The sequence below is a fragment of the Labrus mixtus genome, chromosome 16 (genome assembly GCF_963584025.1).
Source record: "Labrus mixtus chromosome 16, fLabMix1.1, whole genome shotgun sequence".
In the NCBI taxonomy this organism is placed as follows: domain Eukaryota; kingdom Metazoa; phylum Chordata; class Actinopteri; order Labriformes; family Labridae; genus Labrus; species Labrus mixtus.
This window is the reverse complement of record NC_083627.1, coordinates 5,826,204-5,851,487: the sequence shown is the minus strand read 5'-3', so window position 1 is coordinate 5,851,487 and position 25,284 is coordinate 5,826,204. Positions and strand designations below refer to the sequence as shown.

The 25,284-nt window shown below is 36.6% G+C and overlaps 2 protein-coding genes across 2 annotated transcripts; both read left to right on the top strand.

The window, feature by feature from the left end:
- Positions 1-141: 141 nt before the first annotated feature.
- On the top strand, positions 142-9,811 carry LOC132990836 (lysine-specific histone demethylase 2). Its single transcript, XM_061059315.1, has 21 exons — positions 142-291; positions 580-722; positions 1,303-1,424; positions 1,697-1,786; positions 1,918-2,029; positions 2,140-2,253; positions 2,330-2,368; positions 2,858-3,050; positions 3,134-3,318; positions 3,470-3,640; positions 3,743-3,817; positions 3,903-4,037; positions 4,138-4,309; positions 5,128-5,255; positions 5,715-5,846; positions 5,972-6,046; positions 6,158-6,274; positions 6,377-6,502; positions 7,393-7,515; positions 7,748-7,900; positions 8,618-9,811. The coding sequence occupies exons 1-21, from the start codon at positions 276-278 to the stop codon at positions 8,699-8,701; spliced, it is 2,505 nt and encodes an 834-aa protein (XP_060915298.1). The 5' UTR covers positions 142-275; the 3' UTR covers positions 8,702-9,811.
- An 829-nt stretch (positions 9,812-10,640) lies between these two features.
- Positions 10,641-25,032, top strand: LOC132991176 (uncharacterized). The gene is made up of 10 exons (XM_061059815.1): positions 10,641-10,979; positions 21,815-21,940; positions 22,455-22,580; positions 22,665-22,775; positions 22,866-22,997; positions 23,077-23,214; positions 23,307-23,444; positions 23,539-23,688; positions 23,879-24,022; positions 24,487-25,032. The coding sequence occupies exons 1-10, from the start codon at positions 10,928-10,930 to the stop codon at positions 24,555-24,557; spliced, it is 1,188 nt and encodes a 395-aa protein (XP_060915798.1). The 5' UTR covers positions 10,641-10,927; the 3' UTR covers positions 24,558-25,032.
- The last annotated feature ends 252 nt before the right edge of the window (positions 25,033-25,284 follow it).

Below are 25,284 nucleotides of genomic sequence, written 5' to 3'. Positions count from 1 at the left end.
TTTTATGCAGCCCAAGTTTTGACAGCGTTTACTACCGTTGCCACGGTTACCAAGTAGTAACGGCAAGCACCGGAGTTCAAAACTCATCGCCAAAAAAAAACGGAACGCCCATTTCTTCTTCTTTAAACCGGAAGTGGTATTCACGCAAACACGGCGCATTGATTTCCCCCCACAACAATAAGAGGGTTAGACGCGTATAACAATAACAAAACGTCAAAAGAAACTAAATAAAGCTAAATTACACCCGGGGTTTTGACGACATAACGCAATCAGTCATGCTGTCGGATGCAGGTCAGTCTTCGTAACACGCTGCTCATGCTTGCTAAATGCTAAAATGTGACAGGCAGACATTGTGTGGCTGGTTTAAAGAGCTTTTCAATGTGTCTATTTGCCATCCGCGTTTCTGTTTTTACATGTGAATAACGTACTGTTTCATTGGCATTGGCCAATTTCTAACACGTTCTGTAAACATCATGTATTTGAACATTTAATTTATAATAAAGAATCACAACAAAGGCCCCATTTAAACTCAGCAGAAATGCATTTTCCACTGTTTTTTGTTGTTGTTGCTGTGTTCAGATTACTCTGGGAATGCCTCTGGTGCTCGGCGAGCGAAGAAGAGGAGCTCCGGGGAGTCTCCGGGGGACGGACAGACCCTGCGCTCCTCGGGAAGGCAGATCAACGTCCGAGTGAAGCGCACCAACAACCCTCCACCTGGACAGGTGACCTGCAGCGTTCACGTTTAACCTCTGTGTCTCCCTGCTGAATATACCAATGATGGTGTCTTTCTAATCCTCAGACTGTATCTCCTACAGAATCCCCCCCCCCCCCAAAGATTGCACATCTTCACTTGTGACCTTTGTTGTGCAGAATTTGCTCAAAGGAACTCTGACAATAAAGTGCATAGGGGATTGTTGATGTTAAAAAGGCCAGCTCCTCTTGGACTGTTCGAAAGAGAGAGACCGGAGAGTTTACAGTTTAAGTTGCAAGAGTGCTTGAGTAAGAAAAGGGTGCTACTTTGTTCAATTCAACATATTGTGTGCGTCCATTGAAATAAACCACGCACGCACTCACAAGCACCCACACACAGATATGAAGAGAGATACATTCACACGTTCTTGCACAGGTGTATGAACACCTTGTTCAAGCAGCGAGTTAAATACGACGTTATAACTGGAACCTGTGACTCCTGCATGATTTAACCAGTCACACCAGTGGTGGTTGGATTTTTCCGGAACCCAAGTTTTGAGAGAAGCCTCAGTCAGCTGATCTCTCTTTTGGTTGATGACCCTTCTCTTCCAGAGCAAACGGAAAGCCACGGACACAGAGGAAGAAGACGACCAGTCCGAGAAGAAGTACAGAAAGTGTGAGAAGGCTGGATGCTCTGCCACGTACCCAGTTTGTTTTGCAAGTGCATCTGAAAGGTATTGTGAATCTTTGTAATTTATTTCAAGGATAGCCCCTTGAGATGCATCGTCTCATTTTCAAGGGGGTCCGTACAAAACATAAATTAATCATCATAATACAAAATCAAAATAAAAGGTAAATCCAAAACATAATACCAAACATTTAAACACAGAGACACCCACACCACAAACACACACACACACACTCACAATCACTCACACTTTGTAGATTGAAACGTGCTTAAATGGATGTGATTGCCATTAACACCAGCTCTTATGTGTTCTCCCAGATGTGCTAAAAACGGATACACGTCTCGCTGGTATCATCTGTCATGTGGGGAGCATTTTTGCAACGAATGTTTTGATCACTACTACAGAAGGTAATGTTGACAGAACAACGACTCAGAGTTCTTTCTTTTCACTGAATATGAATGTGTAGGAATGTGCTTCTGTATCTTATTAACTATTAAATTAAGGACATAAAATCCCCTTTCTTTTCTTCCATTGGCAGTCACAAAGATGGCTATGAGACTTTTGCGTTTTGGAAGAAAGTGTGGACTAGTAACGGGAAAAGTGAGCCCAGTCTCAAAGCTTTCATGGCAGATCAGCAGCTACCATTCTGGGTAAATGCAGAACTTCTTTCCTTGTGCCTTTTAAACAACTGAAGGTCACATGTTTAAGTTCTCCCTCTTACAAATACAGATATGTTTCTTTCTTCTCTTGATCCTTTCAGGTTCAATGCACGAGACCGGACTGCAGGAAGTGGCGACAGCTGACTAAAGAGATCCAGCTCACTGCTTCCCTAGCAGAGACGTACCGCTGTGGCATGAAGTTCAACAACATCAAGGTAACAGGAAAGAGGATTTACAGTAGACTTATTTGATTGTTTATGTGCCTATAATGATCTTTCTTTCTCCTTGCAGAGTGAGGGACCGGACCAGTGCTCCCAGCCAGAGGACTTGGTAAGCCGTTGCTGTGTGTTAGATTATTTACTTTTGGATTCAAGCAGTTTCATGAATGAAATTCAAGGGGCGTTCAAGTATGCTGCTCCCTCTTCTTGGAATCGGTTGCAAGATACTTTAAATCTTCAGGAGCTGGTTTCCTTGAATGGTTTTTAAAGGTCGTCTTAATGATCTGGAGGCAGAAATATCTGAGTGTAGATGTTTTAACTCGTGTCGCCCTTTTTGATCGCTTTGTTGCTGATGACTTATGACAGATTCTGATGAATGGTTCTTTTTGTGATTCCTGTATTTATGTTCATTGTTGTTAAGTGTTTTATGTCTGAAACCCTGTAATTGTCCTGCTGCCTGTCTTGGCCAGGACGCTCTTGTAAAAGAGATTTTTAACCTCAATGAGACTTTTTCCTGGTTAAATAAAGGTTAAAAAAATAAATAAAAAATGGATTTGTCACACTTGCTGATGGTCCTTCCCGTTTTGTTGAATTCTGACAGAGAGTGGCAGAGGTGACTGACAGCTGGTGGCATTCAATGTTGATTTTGCCGCCGTTGTTCAAAGACAGTCCAGCGAGCCCTTTCCTTGCTGCGTACTACCCTGACTGTGTGGGGATGAGTCCAGCAGGCTCCTCCAGTAGCGTGTCTCTGTCTGAGCTCAGGGCCGATCACTGCAGAGCCGTCCAGCCTCAGAGTGAGTCTTTGACTGTGAGGTGAACTCCCCTTTAGAAATATCAGTCTGAACCACATTGTAATGATCTCCGTTATGTCCCTCAGTTCCAGGCCTGTGTCCGTACTTTCAGCCATTCTACCAGCCGAACGAGTGTGGAAAGGCTCTGTGTGTGCGACCAGATATGATGGAGCTGGACGAGCTTTATGAGTTTCCAGAATTTTCCCGGGATCCCACCATGTATTTGGCTTTGCGTAACCTCATACTGGCCTCCTGGCACAAGAACTGCAAGGTGCACACATCCTCTTAAAGTGTCTTACAAACATTGCATGTGTTTCACCTTTTAGGTTTTTGAACGGAAGTAGACATTTGTGGTTGAATGACATAAAAGCAACAAGATATTGATTTGTTTCTGTTGTTTTCTTTTGTTTGTTTTCCTAAAGGAGGTGCTGACTTCCCAGAAATGTGCTGAGAACATCATTGTGCGGGGTTTGGTGCGTGTGCGCTGCGTGCAGGAGATGGACCGTGTGCTGCACTTCATGACCAGGAAAGGTCTCATAAACACCGGTGTGCTGGCAGTGAAACGGCCTCTGCTCCCTGAAAAGTACTGCTCGGTGAGTGTCCTTATCTTCACTCTATCGTCAAACTAAAGCACACATTGCAAACTTTATTTAAAACTGACAGTAGTCTCACATTTGATTGTTTTTTTTTTGCAGAGAAATGTTATTATCATCGGTGCCGGGGCGTCAGGTCTGGCTGCTGCGCGTCAGCTGCAAAACTTTGGCACTCAGGTAAAAGTTCTGTGACACATTTTCTACCCAGTTTTCTTGTAACAGAGCTGTGCCTTCACACTCCTCGTTATCCTCGGGTCTACAGGTGATGGTGCTTGAAGCGAGGGAGAGAATTGGAGGTCGTGTGTGGGATGATGCCTCTCTGGGCGTCACTGTCGGCAGAGGAGCTCAGATCGTCAACGGCTGTGTGAACAACCCCATCGGCCTGATGTGTGAACAGGTAGGAGGAGTTTGAAGAGCTTGAAAAGTCAGTTGTGAATTGAACCTGATCTTAACTCTGTGTTTTGATCGTCCATCTACTTGTGGCTCTTCTGTCGCAGATTGGAATCAAAATGCACAAGCTGGGAGAGCGCTGTGACCTCTTCCAGGAGGGGGGGCAGGCTACTGACCCAGCCATCGACAAGCGCATGGACTTCCACTTTAATGCCATCCTGGACGTCGTGTCAGAGTGGAGGAAGGACAAGTCGCAGAACCAGGACACAGCGCTGAAAGGTGCTGAACTGTTATTTTCAAACATAACGTAAAGTTTGAATGTGAAGTCGGAGGTTAAAGCAATTTAACAAAAAAAACAAAAAACTGTTTATACCTCTTATTATCAGACAATTAGTTTATATGTGCTTACACTGAGTACCTATATTGGGACAAATAAAGACTTTTGCAGAAAGAAGTTCAATCAGAAGACTAGTGTTGCAGCAGTAGAACATAGTTTGTGTTTGGCAGTTTATTTTACATGCAGAAATCTGAGGAGTGATGAGATGATATATTAAACCCCCGTCGGAGCCTACAGGTGGAGGCTGGGGTGGTGTTGGGGATGAGCAAGAGTTCAGCACTGCTGCAGGTCAGAGCTGGCAATGAAAGAGCAGAGGGAGAGACCGGAAATCTTTCAGCTGAAATAGAAACCCAATATCAATCATCAATCAATCAAACTTTTCATACAGTGATGTAGTACAAAGTGCTTTACAGAAACATAAATCAAGCAGCAACAACTTGACTCCCCCTCTCCCCCCAACCGGTGCAGCTCGAGGTGTCTGCCTGAACTAGCTCGCAGACATCGCCTCGCTCATTGTTGGAAAAACTCTTCTTTGTTTTCCTGCATGATGTCTCTGACAACTTCTCCATCTTTTTAACAATGACAGCAGCTACGCACATGAATGGATTTTACTTACAAATAATTAAAAGTTGTGCTGACAAAAGAAAAACTGTCTATCCAACCTTTATTTTTATATTAAAAAAACTAACAAGTAAGATCTGAGTTTGGTTGGTGTTGTGACATATTTGACCTCGGACGTGTGTGCACTGACTCTCTCCAGAAAAAGTCCAGGAGGTGAAGAAGAACTTTCTGCAGGATTCGGGAATGCAGTTCAGTGATTTGGAGGAGAAAGTGCTTCAGTTTCACCTCAGCAACCTGGAGTACGCCTGTGGGAGCACGTTAGACCAGGTATGAACAACCTGAACTGTAAAGAGCTTCAAGAATCTCAGTCGCATCCAATTTGATTATATTTAACTTAACTGTCAAAGCTCCTGAGGAATCAATTTCTCTCAACATGTTCTGTCTTTTAAGATGATTCAGGCTGCTTCACTGTTAGAAATACATTTTACTTTCCTGCCTGCACAAGTACAAATCAACCATCTTATCTTCTCTGAAAACATTCTATAATAGCATGAAGTGTTTTACGAAATGGCTCAATTTAACTTTTGACTTCTTGATCAAGCTATAGTATTCCATGTGTCTTTATATTTGAGGTTTTGAGTTATTGTGTTGGAATCCCTGTCTTTGTCCGACCTATTAGAAAATATTCAAAGAAGAAAACTTTTTTCTGTGTGGATTTTGATTTTATTTCTTCAAGAGAATGATGAAGAAAATGTCCTGAAATATATTTTTTTCTTTGTTTTTTAGGTATCGGCAAGATCCTGGGACCACAATGAGTTTTTTGCCCAGTTCTCAGGAGACCACACTTTACTCACAAAGGGCTACTCCGTTTTACTCCACAAACTGGGCGAGGGGCTCGACATCCGCACTAAATGCCCGGTTTGTGTTTGAACTTAATTCAGTCCTTTCACTAATTTCAGCTGTCACTTTGACCTTTCTGAAACCGGGTTGCATACTGCATTGTTAAAAATCACCAGGTTTCCTTTTTTTGTATAAAATTCCAGGTCCAGGCGATTGATTACTCAGGTGATGTTGTCAAAGTTACCTCCTCCAATGGCTCTCAGTGGACAGCACACAAGGTAAGAACATGTCAGTTAGAAAAGTGTGGTTTCAGAAAAACGTTTGCTGTAGTCCCTGCTGCTTCTCATCATGTCATAATGTAGAATTTGTACATCCTCACCCTCTGTCAGGTTCTTGTCACAGTCCCGTTGACCTTACTACAAAAGAACCTGATCCAGTTCAACCCTCCGCTTCCTGAAAGGAAACTGAAAGCGATCCACAGTCTGGGAGCCGGTATCATAGAAAAGGTCATAACAGGTTTCTTTTATTCATTGTTGTAAAAAGGTTCAGGTCACCAGGTCGTGCCTCTCTGTGAGTGTTAACATTTATATTTTTTTAACTTCTTACAGATCGCTCTTCAGTTCCCGTACAGATTCTGGGACAAGAAAATCCAGGGGGCAGACTACTTTGGTCACATACCTCCAGGTCCTGAGAAGAGGGGCATGTTCAGTGTCTTCTACGACATGGATCCACAGGTTTGATTTTTCCCATTTGGGACCCCCTTGGAAACAAGGTGATACACCTCAAGGGGCTTATCCTGATATAATAAATTTCTCACATTTCTATCCATACAGTAATATCATACATTAGCACTCAAAAAAATCTTAGAATCAGACACTGTCCAGTCAGAAATTCTACCTCTGTTTTTATTTGGGAAAACAGGTTTGGCCTACTCGTGTACGACAGGAACGCCAATCACAGAAACAATGTCTGTTACTTAAAATCAGTAAACAGCAAGAACCTGAAAGAAAACGTAGGGCTGTCAGCATTAACTAGTTAATCATGATTAATTAAGTTCTGAAATGAATTCCTGTATTTATTTTATCGTGATTAATCTCATGCTATTTTGTCCCTTTAGGCTCCCCGTACATAGTCGTCCTCAGTGTCTCCCTGTAGTCACAGTGATGTAGAACAAGGACACTGCTGCATCTTTGAACGTCTCATTCCACTTTAACAAACTCTCAGTCCAAAGTAATATCCGCCTTATGACATCACACATTTGTTACCGTTCCTTTGAGCTGTTTGAAGTCAGTTTGTGATCCATAACCACTTCCTGTTTCTGTGCTTAAGTTCATGTCGTGCACTTCGATCTAGCAGAAGGTCCTTACTTTATTTAAAAATAAAAGAAGGGATGCATTCAAACAGCAAGTAAAGTACTCTCAGCTTATGACAGTAAAAAAAAAAAACTTCAAAATAAAAGCCTAACAACTTTTTTTTTTAAATGCCAAATTAAAAAATTGCGATTCAAAATACAATTAATCTCGATTTAAGAATGTGTTTGTTTGACAGCTCAAATAAAAAGAGTTCATTTATTGAATTAATGTGTATGAAGCCTTCTTTGAATATGTGTGCATGTGTTTTGTAGGGTAAGCAGGCTGTCCTCATGTCTGTTATCACTGGTGATGCTGTTCAAACTGTCCGGGACCTGGAGGACAAGGAGGTGGTGGACGAGTGCGTCAAGGTCCTGCGCGAGCTTTTCAAAGAACAGGTAACGTATTTAGTGTTCAAGATAAACTTTCACCCTGGTTCTCCGATTTTTGAAACCCAGCTAAAGTCTTGAAGTTCCTACTAAGCTTCTTGCAACAAATAACAAAGAACTGTGATCTCTCTTTGACTGGCCTCATAATTCATGACATCTAGGGTACAAACGTCCTCACTCTTCTTGTTTTGTGTGCTCCTCTTTACTGTTGCTGAATCTTGCTGTGTGTCATTCTTGATAGGAGGTTCCAGAGCCGCTGCATTACTTCGTCACACATTGGAGCAAAGACATGTGGTCGCAGATGTCCTACAGCTTCGTGAAGACAGGAGGAAGTGGAGAGGCCTACGACATCCTCGCTGAAGACGTGCAGGGGAAAGTCTTCTTTGCTGGCGAGGTAACGTGTGATCGCAACGTGTCTGCTAACATTTATTACAGGGGTAATGTGAGTTCGGACTGATTATCTTTATTAAACTAGTATGTCTTTGGATATTCCTGTACTTAATTTCCGTACTTAAAGGTCACGCTATATGCAAAATACTCTCCACCATGTTTTGTAACACTAATAAGTGTCCCCAGTCCGTCTACAAACTCCCCAATTATAAGAAAAGTCCATCCTCTCTGTCTTTTGCCTGCTCCACTTTTAAGAAAATGTGTGCTCAAACAGGCCGTTCGGAGATTTTCTCTTTGTGATATCACAAAGGGCAGTAACCCCTCCCCCAGGTGGGTGACACTCCCACAGCTAGATGTTTGTTCTGCCCTCTGAGTCTGCCTTCTCAACATAAACAATAGGACATGGAGCGAGAAAGCCAGAGCCGACCCAAGCCCTTCCAGAGAGGGGGCGTGGTCAGACACAGCTCATTTACATATTTAAAGGTACAGACACAGAAACAGCCTGTTCTGAGCAGGGCTAAAATAGAGGGGTTTTGTAGGCATGATCAAATACAGGATCAGAGTGGATTTAGAACAAGAAACTTCACAGACATGTTTTGAGGAGCTCTGAGACGTATTTAAACTGGTTGAAGAGGAGTATAATGTGTGACCTTTAAAGATTTTACTGCAGACTTTAAGCTGATTTTCTAATTGTGTCATTGTCTTTGTGATTTGTCACCAGGCCACAAACAGACATTTCCCGCAGACTGTGACGGGAGCCTACCTGAGTGGGGTCAGGGAGGCAAGCAAGATGACTGCTATGTAAACTCTATGAAACCCAGAGAACTACAAAAAAAACACACCAGCATCGACACACGGGTTGCCCTGAGACAAACCGTTGCACACCTAGGACTACTACTCTAAATAACTCAACTAGGGATGAGGTTTCACTGTACTGTACCTGTTTTTCCATTTCAAATACATGAAGAGGTCTTCAGGTGCTTCAACGCATTTAACACGAGACGATGACCTGTTTTTTTTTTTATCAAAACAATCCAGCTATAAGAAGTGTTTGTTGGTGATTGGATGCAAAAAAGAATTGACATCATGCAATGAATATCTGATAAAAATAGAAAAGCTCTGCCAGGGTTCGCTGTGCTGGTTAACCTGATGATGAGTTGGACGAGTTAAATGAACTGATCTGTAGAAACGCTTGTGATGAAATGGTCATAAAATTTCATATTTAAGAGACAAGGGTGCATGAAACACTGGTAAACTCCCAAATTGTCAAATCATGGATTACAACTGAATCATAAATCAACTTATATTGGATCTCCTAGGATAAAGTTTCAAGAAATTGTATGTAATTGTATTTGATGAATTACCCATGTTTGATATGACCGTAATGAATTTGTGTTGTGTCATTTGTGATTCATGTGTTGGTATACGTATTGAGATAAAATGGACAAAAGGTTAGATATCTAGTATGCATACTTCTGCTGTGGCACTTTTGATTGAACAGTTTTTGGTCTATATTAAAAAGAATAAATGAATAGCTAATGTGTAAGACGAGTTATATTCTACGTAGGACTAAGTACAATCAGAAGACACCGGGTTGTCCCCTTTCTGTCTCAGGGATGTGATCGAAACACCTCTCAGAAAATGATGATGGAACAAAAAAAAAATCAAAAACACAACCATCCATATTCTCTTGTGTTAGTCCCTGAACATTAACTCCCTGAGATCTTGTGTCGGAGAGCAGCACAACAACGCTCTCACTTTGTTTGACTAATGTTGACTAATTAAGCTTTACATGTAGGTCCTCATATTTCTGTTTAGGTCAGCACATCTAGGTGATCATGTCCTGTTTGTCAGATGTTAGTGCTTGATTATTTATCATGTATGTGTCTAATAAACTGAGCTATCAACTGCCATACTTTAAGACTAATTGTGTCCTTTTTCAGACTTTTTCAGACTTGTGATTTAAACCAACCTACAGTGTATGGATTGACTTTCCACTGCACCTGAATACTGAAGTGTCCAAATATAGTTTGAGTTCGCTATTTTTCTTTTCTAATACTTAAATGACTTTGGTAGGCTACTTATTATTCTAAAAGTTGACTTTCACTTCATTTGTCTGTCTACTTGCCGTTATATTGTATAGTTTCTGCTTATAATATGTCTACACTCATTCACTTTAACTTATGTCAATACTGTCCATTTACAACTCTGTTTTTGTACATTTACATTCAATCTTTCATATTTAATTTACAACCATTTACGACTCTGTTCTTGCACATTTACATTTAATCTTCCTATTTAAGACTAGTAATGCTTAGTTAAATTATATATTATTTTTAGTACTTATTTACTTTGTATTTAATATTATATTATGTTTAGATTTGCTAACATTGTGTTTTTTACTCATATTGTGTGTTTGGATAACCTGCTGCTGTAACGCCACAATTTCCCAGTTTGGGATCAATAAAGTAATTCTATTCTATTATTTATTTTTTTGTTTAATTCGGTGCTTTGTTAATTAATGTCTTGTGAAAGAGGGGTAGATTTTATAAGATTATTATTTCTTTCTGCTCCTTTTCATTCAAGATTTGAGTTTTAAGTTTGTATTTAATTGTTTAGTTATTCTGTACTTGTTTTAAGTTTCGCTCGGTTTAGGTGTAGCCTACTTTTTGTTGCTACGCAACCGCCGAACACACGGGACGAATGAGGTCGGGGAGCGTCATCAACACTCGCCGTTTTCCGCGCCTTTTCCGTAACATACGCGGAAGAAAACAAAACAAACGTGAACTGGGACCTATCGTAGTTCTAACTGGAGAAACTGGTTTTAAACTTATTTAATTACCTCCCGCGGCAGACTGACTTTAAATGTAGGCTGGCAAATCCGCAAACTAAAGAGCTAGTGACTACAGCAGCCCAAAAACAGCTGTAAACAAACAAGCGAAATTAGCTAACGACGGATAACCAGGTGGTGCGTTTTACTTCTGATGGGGAGCTTTATTTACTGATAAACGTTTATTTCTACGCCAGAAAAATGGACTGCAGCCTAACCGAAGGGCTAACTAAATTGGGACAAGACTCTTCAGGTTGTTACACCATATTTTTAATGATTCATTTGAGCTGTGTATGTCGGTGTTTGTTGGACTGCGCTCTTCTTACACTAAATTAAAAGCTAAATTAGCCTACAACTTAAGCACTGACGTCACTCTTGTTCACGCTGGGTTAGTGTGGTGTGGTGTGTTGGTGTGTAGTTTTAAGTGTTGACTTATTGTTGTGCTGATTTGGGCACTGCAGCGTTCCTCTTTCTTTAATAACATATTTTATAACATTTAAACTTTTAAACTTTAGCCTGAGCTGCATATATCAAACTGTATTTTGCACACTTGACTGCTTTTTTATAATAATTATTTATTTATCTATCATACTATGCACTGGCAGAGCTAGTATTTTGTACTGTTATCTATGAGTAACAGCTACTTATGCACATGGACCATCCATACCACTTTTTTTTATCCTGGCTATGTATTGTGGGCTCATGTTTGTTGTATGGGTGGGATATGTATGTATATATGTGTTGTGTGTTGTATATATGTGTTGTATGTTTGTATATATGTGTTGTTTGTATGTATATATGTGTTGTGTTGTGTGTTTGTATATATGTGTTGTATGTTTGTATATATGTGTTGTGTGTATGTATATGTGTTGTGTGTATGTATATATGTGTTGTATGTATGTATATATGTGTTGTATGTTTGTATATATGTGTTGTATGTTTGTATATATGTGTTGTATGTATGTATATATGTGTTGTGTGTTTGTATATATGTGTTGTATATATGTGTTGTATGTTTGTATATATGTGTTGTATGTATGTATATATGTGTTGTGTGTTTGTATGTATATATGTGTTGTGTGTATGTATGTATATACGTGTTGTGTGTTTGTATATATGTGTTGTGTTGTGTGTTTGTATGTATATATGTGTTGTGTGTTTGTATGTATATATGTGTTGTGTTGTGTGTTTGTATGTATATATGTGTTGTGTTGTGTGTATGTATGTATATACGTGTTGTGTGTTTGTATGTATATATGTGTTGTGTTGTGTGTTTGTATGTATATATGTGTTGTGTGTTTGTATGTATATATGTGTTGTGTTGTGTGTTTGTATGTATATATATGTTGTGTGTTTGTATGTATATATGTGTTGTGTTGTGTGTTTGTATGTATATATGTGTTGTGTGTTTGTATGTATATATGTGTTGTGTTGTGTGTTTGTATGTATATATGTGTTGTGTTGTGTGTATGTATGTATATATGTGTTGTGTTGTGTGTTTGTATGTATATATGTGTTGTGTTGTGTGTATGTATATATGTGTTGTGTGTATGTATATATGTGTTGTGTTGTGTGTTTGTATGTATGTTGTGTTGTGTGTTTGTATGTATAAATGTGTTGTGTGTTTGTATGTATGTGTTGTGTTGTGTGTTTGTATGTATGTTGTGTGTTTGTATGTATATATGTGTTGTGTGTATGTATATATGTGTTGTGTTGTGTGTTTGTATGTATGTTGTGTTGTGTGTTTGTATGTATATATGTGTTGTGTGTTTGTATGTATATATGTGTTGTGTTGTGTGTTTGTATGTATATATGTGTTGTGTGTTTGTATGTATATATGTGTTGTGTTGTGTGTTTGTATGTATATATGTGTTGTGTGTTTGTATGTATATATGTGTTGTGTTGTGTGTTTGTATGTATGTTGTGTTGTGTGTTTGTATATATGTGTTGTGTGTATGTATATATGTGTTGTGTTGTGTGTTTGTATGTATGTTGTGTTGTGTGTTTGTATATATGTGTTGTGTGTTTGTATGTATATATGTGTTGTGTGTATGTATATATGTGTTGTGTTGTGTGTTTGTATGTATGTTGTGTTGTGTGTTTGTATGTATATATGTGTTGTGTGTTTGTATGTATATATGTGTTGTGTGTTTGTATGTATATATGTGTTGTGTTGTGTGTTTGTATGTATATATGTGTTGTGTGTTTGTATGTATATATGTGTTGTGTTGTGTGTTTGTATGTATATATGTGTTGTGTTGTGTGTATGTATATATGTGTTGTGTTGTGTGTTTGTATGTATATATGTGTTGTGTGTTTGTATGTATATATGTGTTGTGTGTTTGTATGTATATATGTGTTGTGTTGTGTGTTTGTATGTATATATGTGTTGTGTGTTTGTATGTATATATGTGTTGTGTGTTTGTATGTATATATGTGTTGTGTGTTTGTATGTATATATGTGTTGTGTGTTTGTATGTATATATGTGTTGTGTGTTTGTATGTATATATGTGTTGTGTGTATGTATATATGTGTTGTGTTGTGTGTTTGTATGTATGTTGTGTTGTGTGTTTGTATGTATATATGTGTTGTGTGTTTGTATGTATGTGTTGTGTTTGTATGTATATATGTGTTGTGTGTTTGTATATATGTGTTGTGTGTTTGTATATATGTGTTGTGTGTTTGTATGTATATATGTGTTGTGTGTTTGTATGTATGTGTTGTGTATGTATGTATGTGTTGTGTGTTTGTATGTATGTTGTGTTGTGTGTTTGTATGTATATATGTGTTGTGTGTTTGTATGTATATATGTGTTGTGTGTTTATATGTATATATGTGTTGTGTGTTTATATGTATATATGTGTTGTGTATGTGTGTATGTATATATGTGTTGTGTTGTGTGTGTGTATGTATGTATGTGTTGTGTGTTTGTATGTATGTTGTGTTGTGTGTTTGTATGTATATATGTGTTGTGTGTTTGTATGTATATATGTGTTGTGTGTTTGTATGTATATATGTGTTGTGTGTTTGTATGTATATATGTGTTGTGTGTTTGTATGTATATATGTGTTGTGTGTATGTATATATGTGTTGTGTTGTGTGTTTGTATGTATGTTGTGTTGTGTGTTTGTATGTATATATGTGTTGTGTGTTTGTATGTATGTGTTGTGTTTGTATGTATATATGTGTTGTGTGTTTGTATATATGTGTTGTGTGTTTGTATATATGTGTTGTGTGTTTGTATGTATATATGTGTTGTGTGTTTGTATGTATGTGTTGTGTATGTATGTATGTGTTGTGTGTTTGTATGTATGTTGTGTTGTGTGTTTGTATGTATATATGTGTTGTGTGTTTGTATGTATATATGTGTTGTGTGTTTATATGTATATATGTGTTGTGTGTTTATATGTATATATGTGTTGTGTATGTGTGTATGTATATATGTGTTGTGTTGTGTGTGTGTATGTATGTATGTGTTGTGTGTTTGTATGTATGTTGTGTTGTGTGTTTGTATGTATATATGTGTTGTGTGTTTGTATGTATATATGTGTTGTGTGTTTGTATGTATGTTGTGTTGTGTGTTTGTATGTATATATGTGTTGTGTGTTTGTATGTATATATGTGTTGTGTGTTTGTATGTATATATGTGTTGTGTGTTTGTATGTATGTTGTGTTGTGTGTTTGTATGTATATATGTGTTGTGTGTTTGTATGTATATATGTGTTGTGTGTTTGTATGTATGTATGTGTTGTGTATGTGTGTTTGTATGTATATATGTGTTGTGTGTTTGTATGTATATATGTGTTGTGTGTATGTATATATGTGTTGTGTTGTGTGTGTGTATGTATGTATGTGTTGTGTGTTTGTATGTATGTTGTGTTGTGTGTTTGTATGTATATATGTGTTGTGTGTTTGTATGTATATATGTGTTGTGTGTTTGTATGTATGTATGTGTTGTGTATGTGTGTTTGTATGTATATATGTGTTGTGTGTTTGTATATATGTGTTGTGTTGTGTGTTTGTATGTATATATGTGTTGTGTGTTTGTATGTATATATGTGTTGTGTGTTTGTATGTATATATGTGTTGTGTGTATGTATATATGTGTTGTGTTGTGTGTTTGTATGTATATATGTGTTGTGTTGTGTGTTTGTATGTATATATGTGTTGTGTGTTTGTATGTATATATGTGTTGTGTGTTTGTATGTATATATGTGTTGTGTGTTTGTATGTATATATGTGTTGTGTGTATGTATATATGTGTTGTGTTGTGTGTATGTATATATGTGTTGTGTTGTGTGTTTGTATGTATATATGTGTTGTGTGTTTGTATGTATATATGTGTTGTGTGTTTGTATGTATGTATGTGTTGTGTATGTGTGTTTGTATGTATATATGTGTTGTGTGTTTGTATGTATATATGTGTTGTGTGTTTGTATGTATATATGTGTTGTGTGTTTGTATGTATATATGTGTTGTGTTGTGTGTTTGTATGTATATATGTGTTGTGTTGTGTGTATGTATATATGTGTTGTGTTGTGTGTTTGTATGTATATATGTGTTGTGTTGTGTGTTTGTATGTATATATGTGTTGTGTTGTGTGTATGTATATATGTGTTGTGTTGTGTGTTTGTATGTATATATGTGTTGTGTGTATATATGTGTTGTGTGTTTGTATGTATGTGTTGTGTGTTTGTATGTATATATGTGTTGTGTTGTGTGTTTGTATATATGTGTTGTGTGTATATATGTATATATGTGTTGTGTGTTTGTATATATGTGTTGTGTGTTTGTATATATGTGTTGTGTGTTTGTATGTATATGTGTTGTGTGTTTGTATATATGTGTTGTGTGTTTGTATATATGTGTTGTGTGTTTGTATGTATATATGTGTTGTGTGTTTGTATATATGTGTTGTGTGTATGTATATATGTGTTGTGTGTATGTATATATGTGTTGTGTGTTTGTATGTATATATGTGTTGTGTGTTTGTATATATGTGTTGTGTGTATGTATGTATATATGTGTTGTGTGTATGTTTGTATATATGTGTTGTGTGTTTGTATATATGTGTTGTGTGTATGTATGTATATATGTGTTGTGTGTTTGTATATATGTGTTGTGTGTATGTTTGTATATATGTGTTGTGTGTATGTATATATGTGTTGTGTGTTTGTATGTATATATGTGTTGTGTGTTTGTATATATGTGTTGTGTGTATGTATGTATATATGTGTTGTGTGTTTGTATATATGTGTTGTGTGTATGTATGTATATATGTGTTGTGTGTATGTTTGTATATATGTGTTGTGTGTATGTATATATGTGTTGTGTGTTTTTATGTATATATGTGTTGTGTGTTTGTATATATGTGTTGTGTTGTGTGTATGTATATATGTGTTGTGTGTATGTTTGTATATATGTGTTGTGTGTTTGTATATATGTGTTGTGTGTATGTATGTATATATGTATGTATGTATATATGTGTTGTGTGTTTGTATATATGTGTTGTGTGTTTGTATGTATATATGTGTTGTGTGTTTGTATATATGTGTTGTGTTGTGTGTTTGTATGTATATATGTGTTGTGTGTTTGTATATATGTGTTGTGTTGTGTGTTTGTATGTATATATGTGTTGTGTTGTGTGTTTGTATGTATATATGTGTTGTGTTGTGTGTTTGTATGTATATATGTGTTGTGTGTTTGTATGTATGTGTTGTGTGTTTGTATGTATATATGTGTTGTGTTGTGTGTTTGTATATATGTGTTGTGTGTATATTTGTATATATGTGTTGTGTGTTTGTATATATGTGTTGTGTGTTTGTATATATGTGTTGTGTGTTTGTATGTATATGTGTTGTGTGTTTGTATATATGTGTTGTGTGTTTGTATATATGTGTTGTGTGTTTGTATGTATATATGTGTTGTGTGTTTGTATATATGTGTTGTGTGTTTGTATGTATATATGTATTGTGTGTATGTATATATGTGTTGTGTGTTTGTATGTATATATGTGTTGTGTGTTTGTATATATGTGTTGTGTGTATGTATGTATATATGTGTTGTGTGTATGTATGTATATATGTGTGTTTGTATATATGTGTTGTGTGTTTGTATATATGTGTTGTGTGTTTGTATGTATATGTGTTGTGTGTTTGTATATATGTGTTGTGTGTTTGTATATATGTGTTGTGTGTTTGTATGTATATATGTGTTGTGTGTTTGTATATATGTGTTGTATGTGTGTATGTATATATGTGTTGTGTGTATGTATATATGTGTTGTGTGTTTGTATGTATATATGTGTTGTGTGTTTGTATATATGTGTTGTGTGTATGTATGTATATATGTGTTGTGTGTATGTATGTATATATGTGTGTTTGTATATATGTGTTGTGTGTTTGTATATATGTGTTGTGTTTGTATGTATATATGTGTTGTGTGTTTGTATATATGTGTTGTGTGTTTGTATGTATATATGTGTTGTGTGTTTGTATATATGTGTGTTTGTATATATGTGTGTTTGTATATATGTGTGTTTGTATATATGTGTTGTGTGTATGTATGTATGTGTTGTGTGTTTGTATGTATATATGTGTTGTGTGTTTGTATATATGTGTTGTGTGTTTGTATATATGTGTGTTTGTATATATGTGTGTTTGTATATATGTGTGTTTGTATATATGTGTTGTGTGTATGTATGTATGTGTTGTGTGTTTGTATGTATATATGTGTTGTGTGTTTGTATATATGTGTTGTGTGTTTGTATATATGTGTGTTTGTATATATGTGTGTTTGTATATATGTGTGTTTGTATATATGTGTTGTGTGTATGTATGTATGTGTTGTGTGTTTGTATATATGTGTTGTGTGTTTGTATATATGTGTTGTGTGTTTGTATATATGTGTTGTGTGTATGTATATATGTGTTGTGTTGTGTGTATGTATATATGTGTTGTGTGTATGTATATATGTGTTGTGTTGTGTGTTTGTATATATGTGTTGTGTGTATGTATGTATATATGTGTTGTGTGTTTGTATGTATATATGTGTTGTGTGTTTGTATATATGTGTTGTGTGTTTGTATATATGTGTTGTGTGTATGTATATATGTGTTGTGTTGTGTGTTTGTATATATGTGTTGTGTGTATGTATATATGTGTTGTGTGTATGTATATATGTGTTGTGTTGTGTGTTTGTATATATGTGTTGTGTGTATGTATGTATATATGTGTTGTGTGTTTGTATGTATATATGTGTTGTGTGTTTGTATATATGTGTTGTGTGTTTGTATGTATATATGTGTTGTGTGTTTGTATATATGTGTTGTGTGTTTGTATGTATATATGTGTTGTGTTGTGTGTTTGTATATATGTGTTGTGTGTATGTATATATGTGTTGTGTGTTTGTATATATGTGTTGTGTGTTTGTATGTATATATGTGTTGTGTGTTTGTATGTATATATGTGTTGTGTGTTTGTATATATGTGTTGTGTGTTTGTATGTATATATGTGTTGTGTTGTGTGTTTGTATGTATATATGTGTTGTGTTGTATGTTTGTATATATGTGTTGTGTGTTTGTATATATGTGTTGTGTGTTTGTATGTATATATGTGTTGTGTTGTATGTTTGTATATATGTGTTGTGTGTTTGTATATATGTGTTGTGTGTTTGTATGTATATATGTGTTGTGTTGTGTGTTTGTATGTATATATGTGTTGTGTTGTATGTTTGTATATATGTGTTGTGTGTTTGTATATATGTGTTGTGTGTTTGTATGTATATATGTGTTGTGTGTTTGTATGTATATATGTGTTGTGTGTTTGTATGTATGTGTTGTGTGTTTGTATATATGTGTTGTGTGTTTGTATATATATATGTGTTGTGTGTTTGTATATATGTGTTGTGTGTTTGTATATATGTGTTGTGTGTTTGTATATATGTGTTGTGTGTTTGTATGTATATGTGTTGTGTGTTTGTATATATGTGTTGTGTGTTTGTATGTATATGTGTTGTGTGTTTGTATATATGTGTTGTGTGTTTGTATATATGTGTTGTGTGTTTGTATATATGTGTTGTGTGTTTGTATGTATATGTGTTGTATGTATGTATATATGTGTTGTGTGTTTGTATGTATATGTGTTGTGTGTTTGTATGTATATGTGTTGTGTGTTTGTATATATGTGTTGTGTGTTTGTATATATGTGTTGTGTGTTTGTATGTATATGTGTTGTGTGTTTGTATGTATATGTGTTGTGTGTTTGTATATATGTGTTGTGTGTTTGTATATATGTGTTGTGTGTTTGTATGTATATATGTGTTGTGTGTTTGTATGTATATATGTGTTGTGTGTTTGTATGTATATGTGTTGTGTGTTTGTATGTATATGTGTTGTATGTATGTATATATGTGTTGTGTGTTTGTATGTATATGTGTTGTGTGTTTGTATGTATGTGTTGTGTGTTTGTATATATGTGTTGTGTGTTTGTATGTATGTGTTGTGTGTTTGTATGTATATATGTGTTGTGTGTTTGTATGTATATGTGTTGTATGTATGTATATATGTGTTGTGTGTTTGTATGTATATGTGTTGTATGTATGTATATATGTGTTGTGTGTTTGTATGTATGTGTTGTGTGTTTGTATATATGTGTTGTGTGTTTGTATGTATGTGTTGTGTGTTTGTATATATGTGTTGTGTGTTTGTATATATGTGTTGTGTGTTTGTATATATGTGTTGTGTGTTTGTATATATGTGTTGTGTGTTTGTATATATGTGTTGTGTGTTTGTATATATATATGTGTTGTGTGTTTGTATGTATATATGTGTTGTGTGTATGTATATATGTGTTGTGTGTTTGTATATATGTGTATGTATATATGTGTTGTGTGTATGTATATACAGTGGGTACGGAAAGTATTCAGACCCCTTTACATTTTTCAGTCTTTGTTTCATTGCAGCCATTTGCTAAAATCAAAAAAGTTCATTTTATTTCTCATTAATGTACACTCAGCACCCCATCTTGACAGAAAAAAAAACAGAAATGTAGAAATTTTTGCAAATTTATCAAAAAAGAAAAACTGAAATATCACATGGTCATAAGTATTCAGACCCTTTGCTGTGACACTCATATTTAACTCACATGCTGTCCATTTCTTCTGATCCTCCTTGAGATGGTTCTGCTCCTTCATTGGAGTCCAGCTGTGTTTAATTAAACTGATTGGACTTGATTAGGAAAGGCACACACCTGTCTATATAAGACCTTACAGCTCACAGTGCATGTCAGAGCAAATGAGAATCATGAGGTCGAAGGAACTGCCCAAGGAGCTCAGAGACATAATTGTGGCAAGGCACAGATCTGGCCAAGGTTACAAAACAATGTCTGCAGCACTCAAGGTTCCTAAGAGCACAGTAGCCTCCATAATCCTTAAATGGAAGAAGTTTGGGACGACCAGAAGTCTTCCTAGACCTGGCCGTCCAGCCAAACTGAGCAATCGTGGGTATTGTGTGTATGTATATGTGTTGTGTGTATGTATATATGTGTTGTGTGTTTGTATGTATGTGGTGTGTTTGTATGTGTTGTGTGTTTGTATGTATGTGTGTTTGTATGTGTATATGTGTTGTTTGTATGTATATGTGTTGTGTGTTTGTATATGTGTGTTTGTGTTTGTATGTATATATGTGTTGTGTGTTTGTATGTATATATGTGTTGTGTGTTTGTATGTATATATGTGTTGTGTGTTTGTATGTGTTGTGTGTTTGTATGTGGTGTGTTTGTATGTATGTGGTGTGTGTGTTGTGTGTTTGTATATATGTGTGTTGTGTGTTTGTATATATGTGATGTGTGTTTGTATATATGTGTGTTTATATATGTGTTGTGTGTTTGTATGTATGTTGTGTGTTTGTATGTGTTGTGTGTTTGTATATGTGTGTTGTGTGTGTGTGTATACATATGTGTTTGTGTGTATATGTGTTTGTTTGTATGTGTTGTGTGTTTGTATGTTTTGTGTTGTGTGTTTGTATATGTGTTGTGTGTTTGTATATATGTGTGTTTGTATATATGTGTGTTGTGTGTTTATGTATATATGTGTTGTGTTTGTATGTATATGTTTTGTGTTGTGTGTTTGTATGTTGTGTTTGTATGTATATATGTGTTTATGTGGTGTGTTGTTTGTATGTATGTGGTGTGTGTGTTTGTATATGTGTGTTTGTATGTGTTGTGTTGTGTGTTTGTATGTATGCTGGCTGCTGGAACACCTAAATTTCCCTGCTGGGATGAATAAAGTATATCTTATCTTATAATAATGATACTTATACTTGGGACAATTTCAGAACCAACATTTATAACTTGACTTCTTACTCTTCAGCATTCCCAGCATTCAATCAATCATATTTTTATTAGTAGAGCACATGTTTATAACAAATTATATCTCTAAACACTTAGCAAAAAGAGCAGGTCTAGACTATACTTATAAGTATAACTTTGACTGCAGCCCATTGGTCTCTTATTCGGGTTAAACCTCCACTTGAATCTAAATAAACACTACTAATTGTAATATCTGTAGCCACAAAAAATCATTGATTCTTCAAGAAAATCTGTCACATTTATTGCATTCACCATCGGAAGACAAACTACTTTTCGTACTCTTTTTGTTTGTAAGATTTATTTATGACTTTTTGTGCCTTTTTAATGGAGTGATAGGACAGTGGATAGAGTCGGAAATCAGGGAGGGAGAGTAGGGAATGACATGCGGGAAGGAAGCCACAGGTGGGATGTGAGCCCGGGCCGCCCGCTTGAGACGACAGCCTCCATACATGGGGCGCGCGCACTAACCACTGCCCCACCAGCGCATAAGATGATTAGGCCAACACAATATCTTAATTTCTTTAGTATTTCTGAGACAACTGTTATGCCTGGTCTTCATTCTGACACTTAAACTGTAAAGTGGAGTCTTGATTTCAGACAGAAAAAGACAGTTTTATGGGTCAAATTTCTTTGATTAACGTCAATGACTTTTTTTAACCAAGAAATGTTGTTATGTTTGTCCTGCACTTCATTCTGTTTTTTTGTCTTTGACTTTTCAGGGAAAGACAGCTCCGGCTCGGATGATGACGTACCGCTGTCAAAGCTGGTGACTAAGCCACACAGTGAGAAGAAACAGTCCCGTGAAAAGAGCCCGACTGTTGGGTCCAAAGCTAAGGCTGAAAGTGGTGAGGAAAAAGGAAAGACTGTAAACAATCCTGCTGTCTGAAGGTGTTAGTATGAATTTTCATGAAATTCATTCATCTTGGTAACTTTGTGAAATGTATTATTCAAGTCTGTCTACCACCTGTTAGCACTCCTACTTTTGGATGTCTGAAGCTGTAAACTTGTATGGGTGAAACACCTAAATAGTAGCACATCTGTTACGTATACAAATCAGTGTCATCTTTATTGTTTTATAGTGATGTACCCAAATAGAAAGGCATTTGTGGGTTGCACCTTTTAACAGAATATATAAGCAGCACTGTGAACACTGTTACTTTGTCAGCGATTTGTAAGCATGCGTGTTTGGTGAAGTTGTCTGACCTCGGCCGATTAAATGGTGTTATAATCTACAGTCTGTTTCACGATTTCTTCATTGGATTTATACAGCAGAAACAACCCCCACCTAACAGAAGGAGAATATATTGCACTTGACATAATGTGAAAAGCCAAAAAGTTGATATCCTCTCCTGTTTGTAGCTTCAGACGACTCTTCAGATGACGAGCCTTTAATCAAAAAGAAAACAGTTCCTGCATTGGAGAAGAAACCACAGAAAAAGGGCAACACACCCATCAGATCTAACGGCACAAGTAACAAGAAAGCAGGTAGTCACATTACCTTCAGTTGTGTTCTCTTATTTCTTTATCTTTTGGATTTCTTTTAACTATATTTACATGTAACTTCTTCAGATGTGAACACAGATGACAGCTCTGACAACGAGCCTCTCATGAAGATCGCCAAAGCTGCAAAGAAGCCTATCTCAGTGCCACCCAAAAAAGCTGCCCGTGCCAAAAAGAAAAGTAAGACGTTTGTTTCTATCGCCCTGAATTACCTACAGAGACTCGCTTTTTTCTTGTAGCAAATAACTATTCTTCCTTTTTCTTACACAGAAGCCTCCGATGACTCCGATGATGAGCCTCTGAGCAAACTTGTCAATAAACGAGAAAGAAAGGCCCCCGTCACTCCTTCTAAAATAGCGAGCCAAGATACAAAATCCAGAAGAAACGTGGCAACGAAAAAGGGTAGGTGTTAAAAAGAGTGGATACAGGACTCATTGAAAGGGCTTATATCAATGAACTAAATATGTTTTGTCTGTATCAGTTAAATACGCAGAGTCTTCCAGTGACGGTTCAGATGATGAACCTCTTGCAGAGATGAAGAAGAAGTTGACAAACGTGCCTAAAAAGAATTCAACAGACAAGAAAACCAAACCAAAACTTAAAGACAAACCACCGAAAGGTTAGTTTCACTTTTATCACACTGGCCAGAGTGTAGGTTGAATTCAGACTTATTACAAATAGTTCCAGTGCTAATCTCTTTTATTTTTAAAGACTCTTCATCCTCAGACAGCAGTTCAGATGAGGATGATGTGCCCTTAGTGAACCTCATTTCCAAGAGGAAGAAACCAGTGAAGAAAACCACGAAGAAGACAGCTGTGTCCCGAGGCAGTGCCTCAAGAAAGAGACGAGGTACTGTCGCTTTAATCATAAGATCATACTATCTGCTACCATCGCATTAAAAAGCCTCTTTAAATCCTCGATGCTGTGTCTGTTTTTGGGGCAGAACCTTCTGATGAAAGCTCGGACGACGAACCTTTGATTAATTTTGTGAAAAAGAAGAGCACAGGCAAACAAACAAACACAAAAACAAAGGCTTCCGCTCCGAAGAAAAGGAACACGACCCCCAGAAAGTCCAGAAAGACGGTTGCGTCAGGTAAAGACTCAAGGACAGGGATAGGGGACAGAAATGAAAAAGCATTTCATGAAAGCATCTGTAGAAGACTGATATCGTGGTTAAAACCCTCAGTAAAACCTCTTCTGGATAAACAAATATACGAGAAGCTGTTGAGTTGGGAAGAAAGAGTTTTAACCAATCTGCATTATTCTTTGTTTTTGTTTTGAAGGGTCTACAAGCGACAGTTCAGATGATGAACCCTTAATCAAGAAAGTAAAACACCCACAAGTCACCAAAAACCTGAGAATAACCCTGGAGAGGTGTGATGGTGAAGACGGCGGGGCAACATTAAGCCTAAAGAAAACCAGCACAGGTACTTCACACTTAACAAAGAATGAGTTCATCCTGTTGACTTTTGGTTTTAAAAAGGGTTTCAGTGACCAACACTAATTAGGATGCAAGACTTGTATGGAGAGGCTGTAGCATTGGGTGGCTGTGGGTCAGTGCTTCGTCAGCCGTGTATGAATGACATCAGTTAATACTGATGGACTCTTTACACAGCAGCCTCTACCGTCAGTGTGTGAATGTGTCGGTGTGACCTGCGGTGTAAAAGCGCTTTGAGTAGTCAGAAGACTAGAAAAGAAATATACAAGCTCAAGTCCATTTACCAAATGCTAAAGCCAAACCAATCACCAATTCTGCATTGATGAAATAATTCCCTGTTTGAACACTGTCAGTACCTCATTAGGGCAAAGTGTGATTACCTGATAAACATTTAAACACCAGCTGTAGATATTGTTATATAACCTCTAACTTTATTCTTACTCTCTGAAACAGACGCACCGATTCCTGAAAAGACGTCGAGCAACAAATCTGAGAGTTCACAGGAATCCTTAGAAGAAGACTAAGCAGGCGGCAGAGAGCTGTTACAGTTCGAAGACACCAATTTTGTTATCACCTTTTCAACTTCTGGTTCAGGAAGTTCGAACCACTTGGTGGCTCCACTTTTGAATAATTACTTGAGTGTTTAAAGTCCGTTGGAGAGATGCCTCCCAATAATCACACGTTAGTGTTCATGTTCAGCATTTTATCTACAGACCTTACATACATGTTAATTTATTGTGTTTTTATTCCTGTTTTTTAAAAATCGGGGTCAGACTCTGTAGGTTTTAAAGCTCACTCTTTGATGCTACTTCACTGTGTGTGCCTATGTTTTGCTTTGGCTTTCCCCTTTTTCTTTTATGAATTTACATCACACACCAGTTTATGGCTCATGCATGTAAGTTCTATTTCTACTTCATATGTTTATGTTCACTGTACAATTAGCATGCAACAAGGAGAACCTGCTGGGTTTGATTAAACTGCTTTCACTAGAACATTTGATCAGACGACTCAGTGTGTTTTTTCTGACTATGCACAAACACACACAAACTTTATCCTGGAGAAATTGTTACTCGTGTCAGATCTGTTGTCCTTACCTACCGAAGGCCCGAGGCTTTACAATCCATGCAGCGACAGGTCGACACTCTTCTTTTTTTTTTTCTGTCTTTTTTGCCTTTAATGGAGAGATATGACATGCGGGAAAGGAGCCACAGGTCAGATTTGAGCCTGGGCCGCCCGCTTGAAGGACTGAAG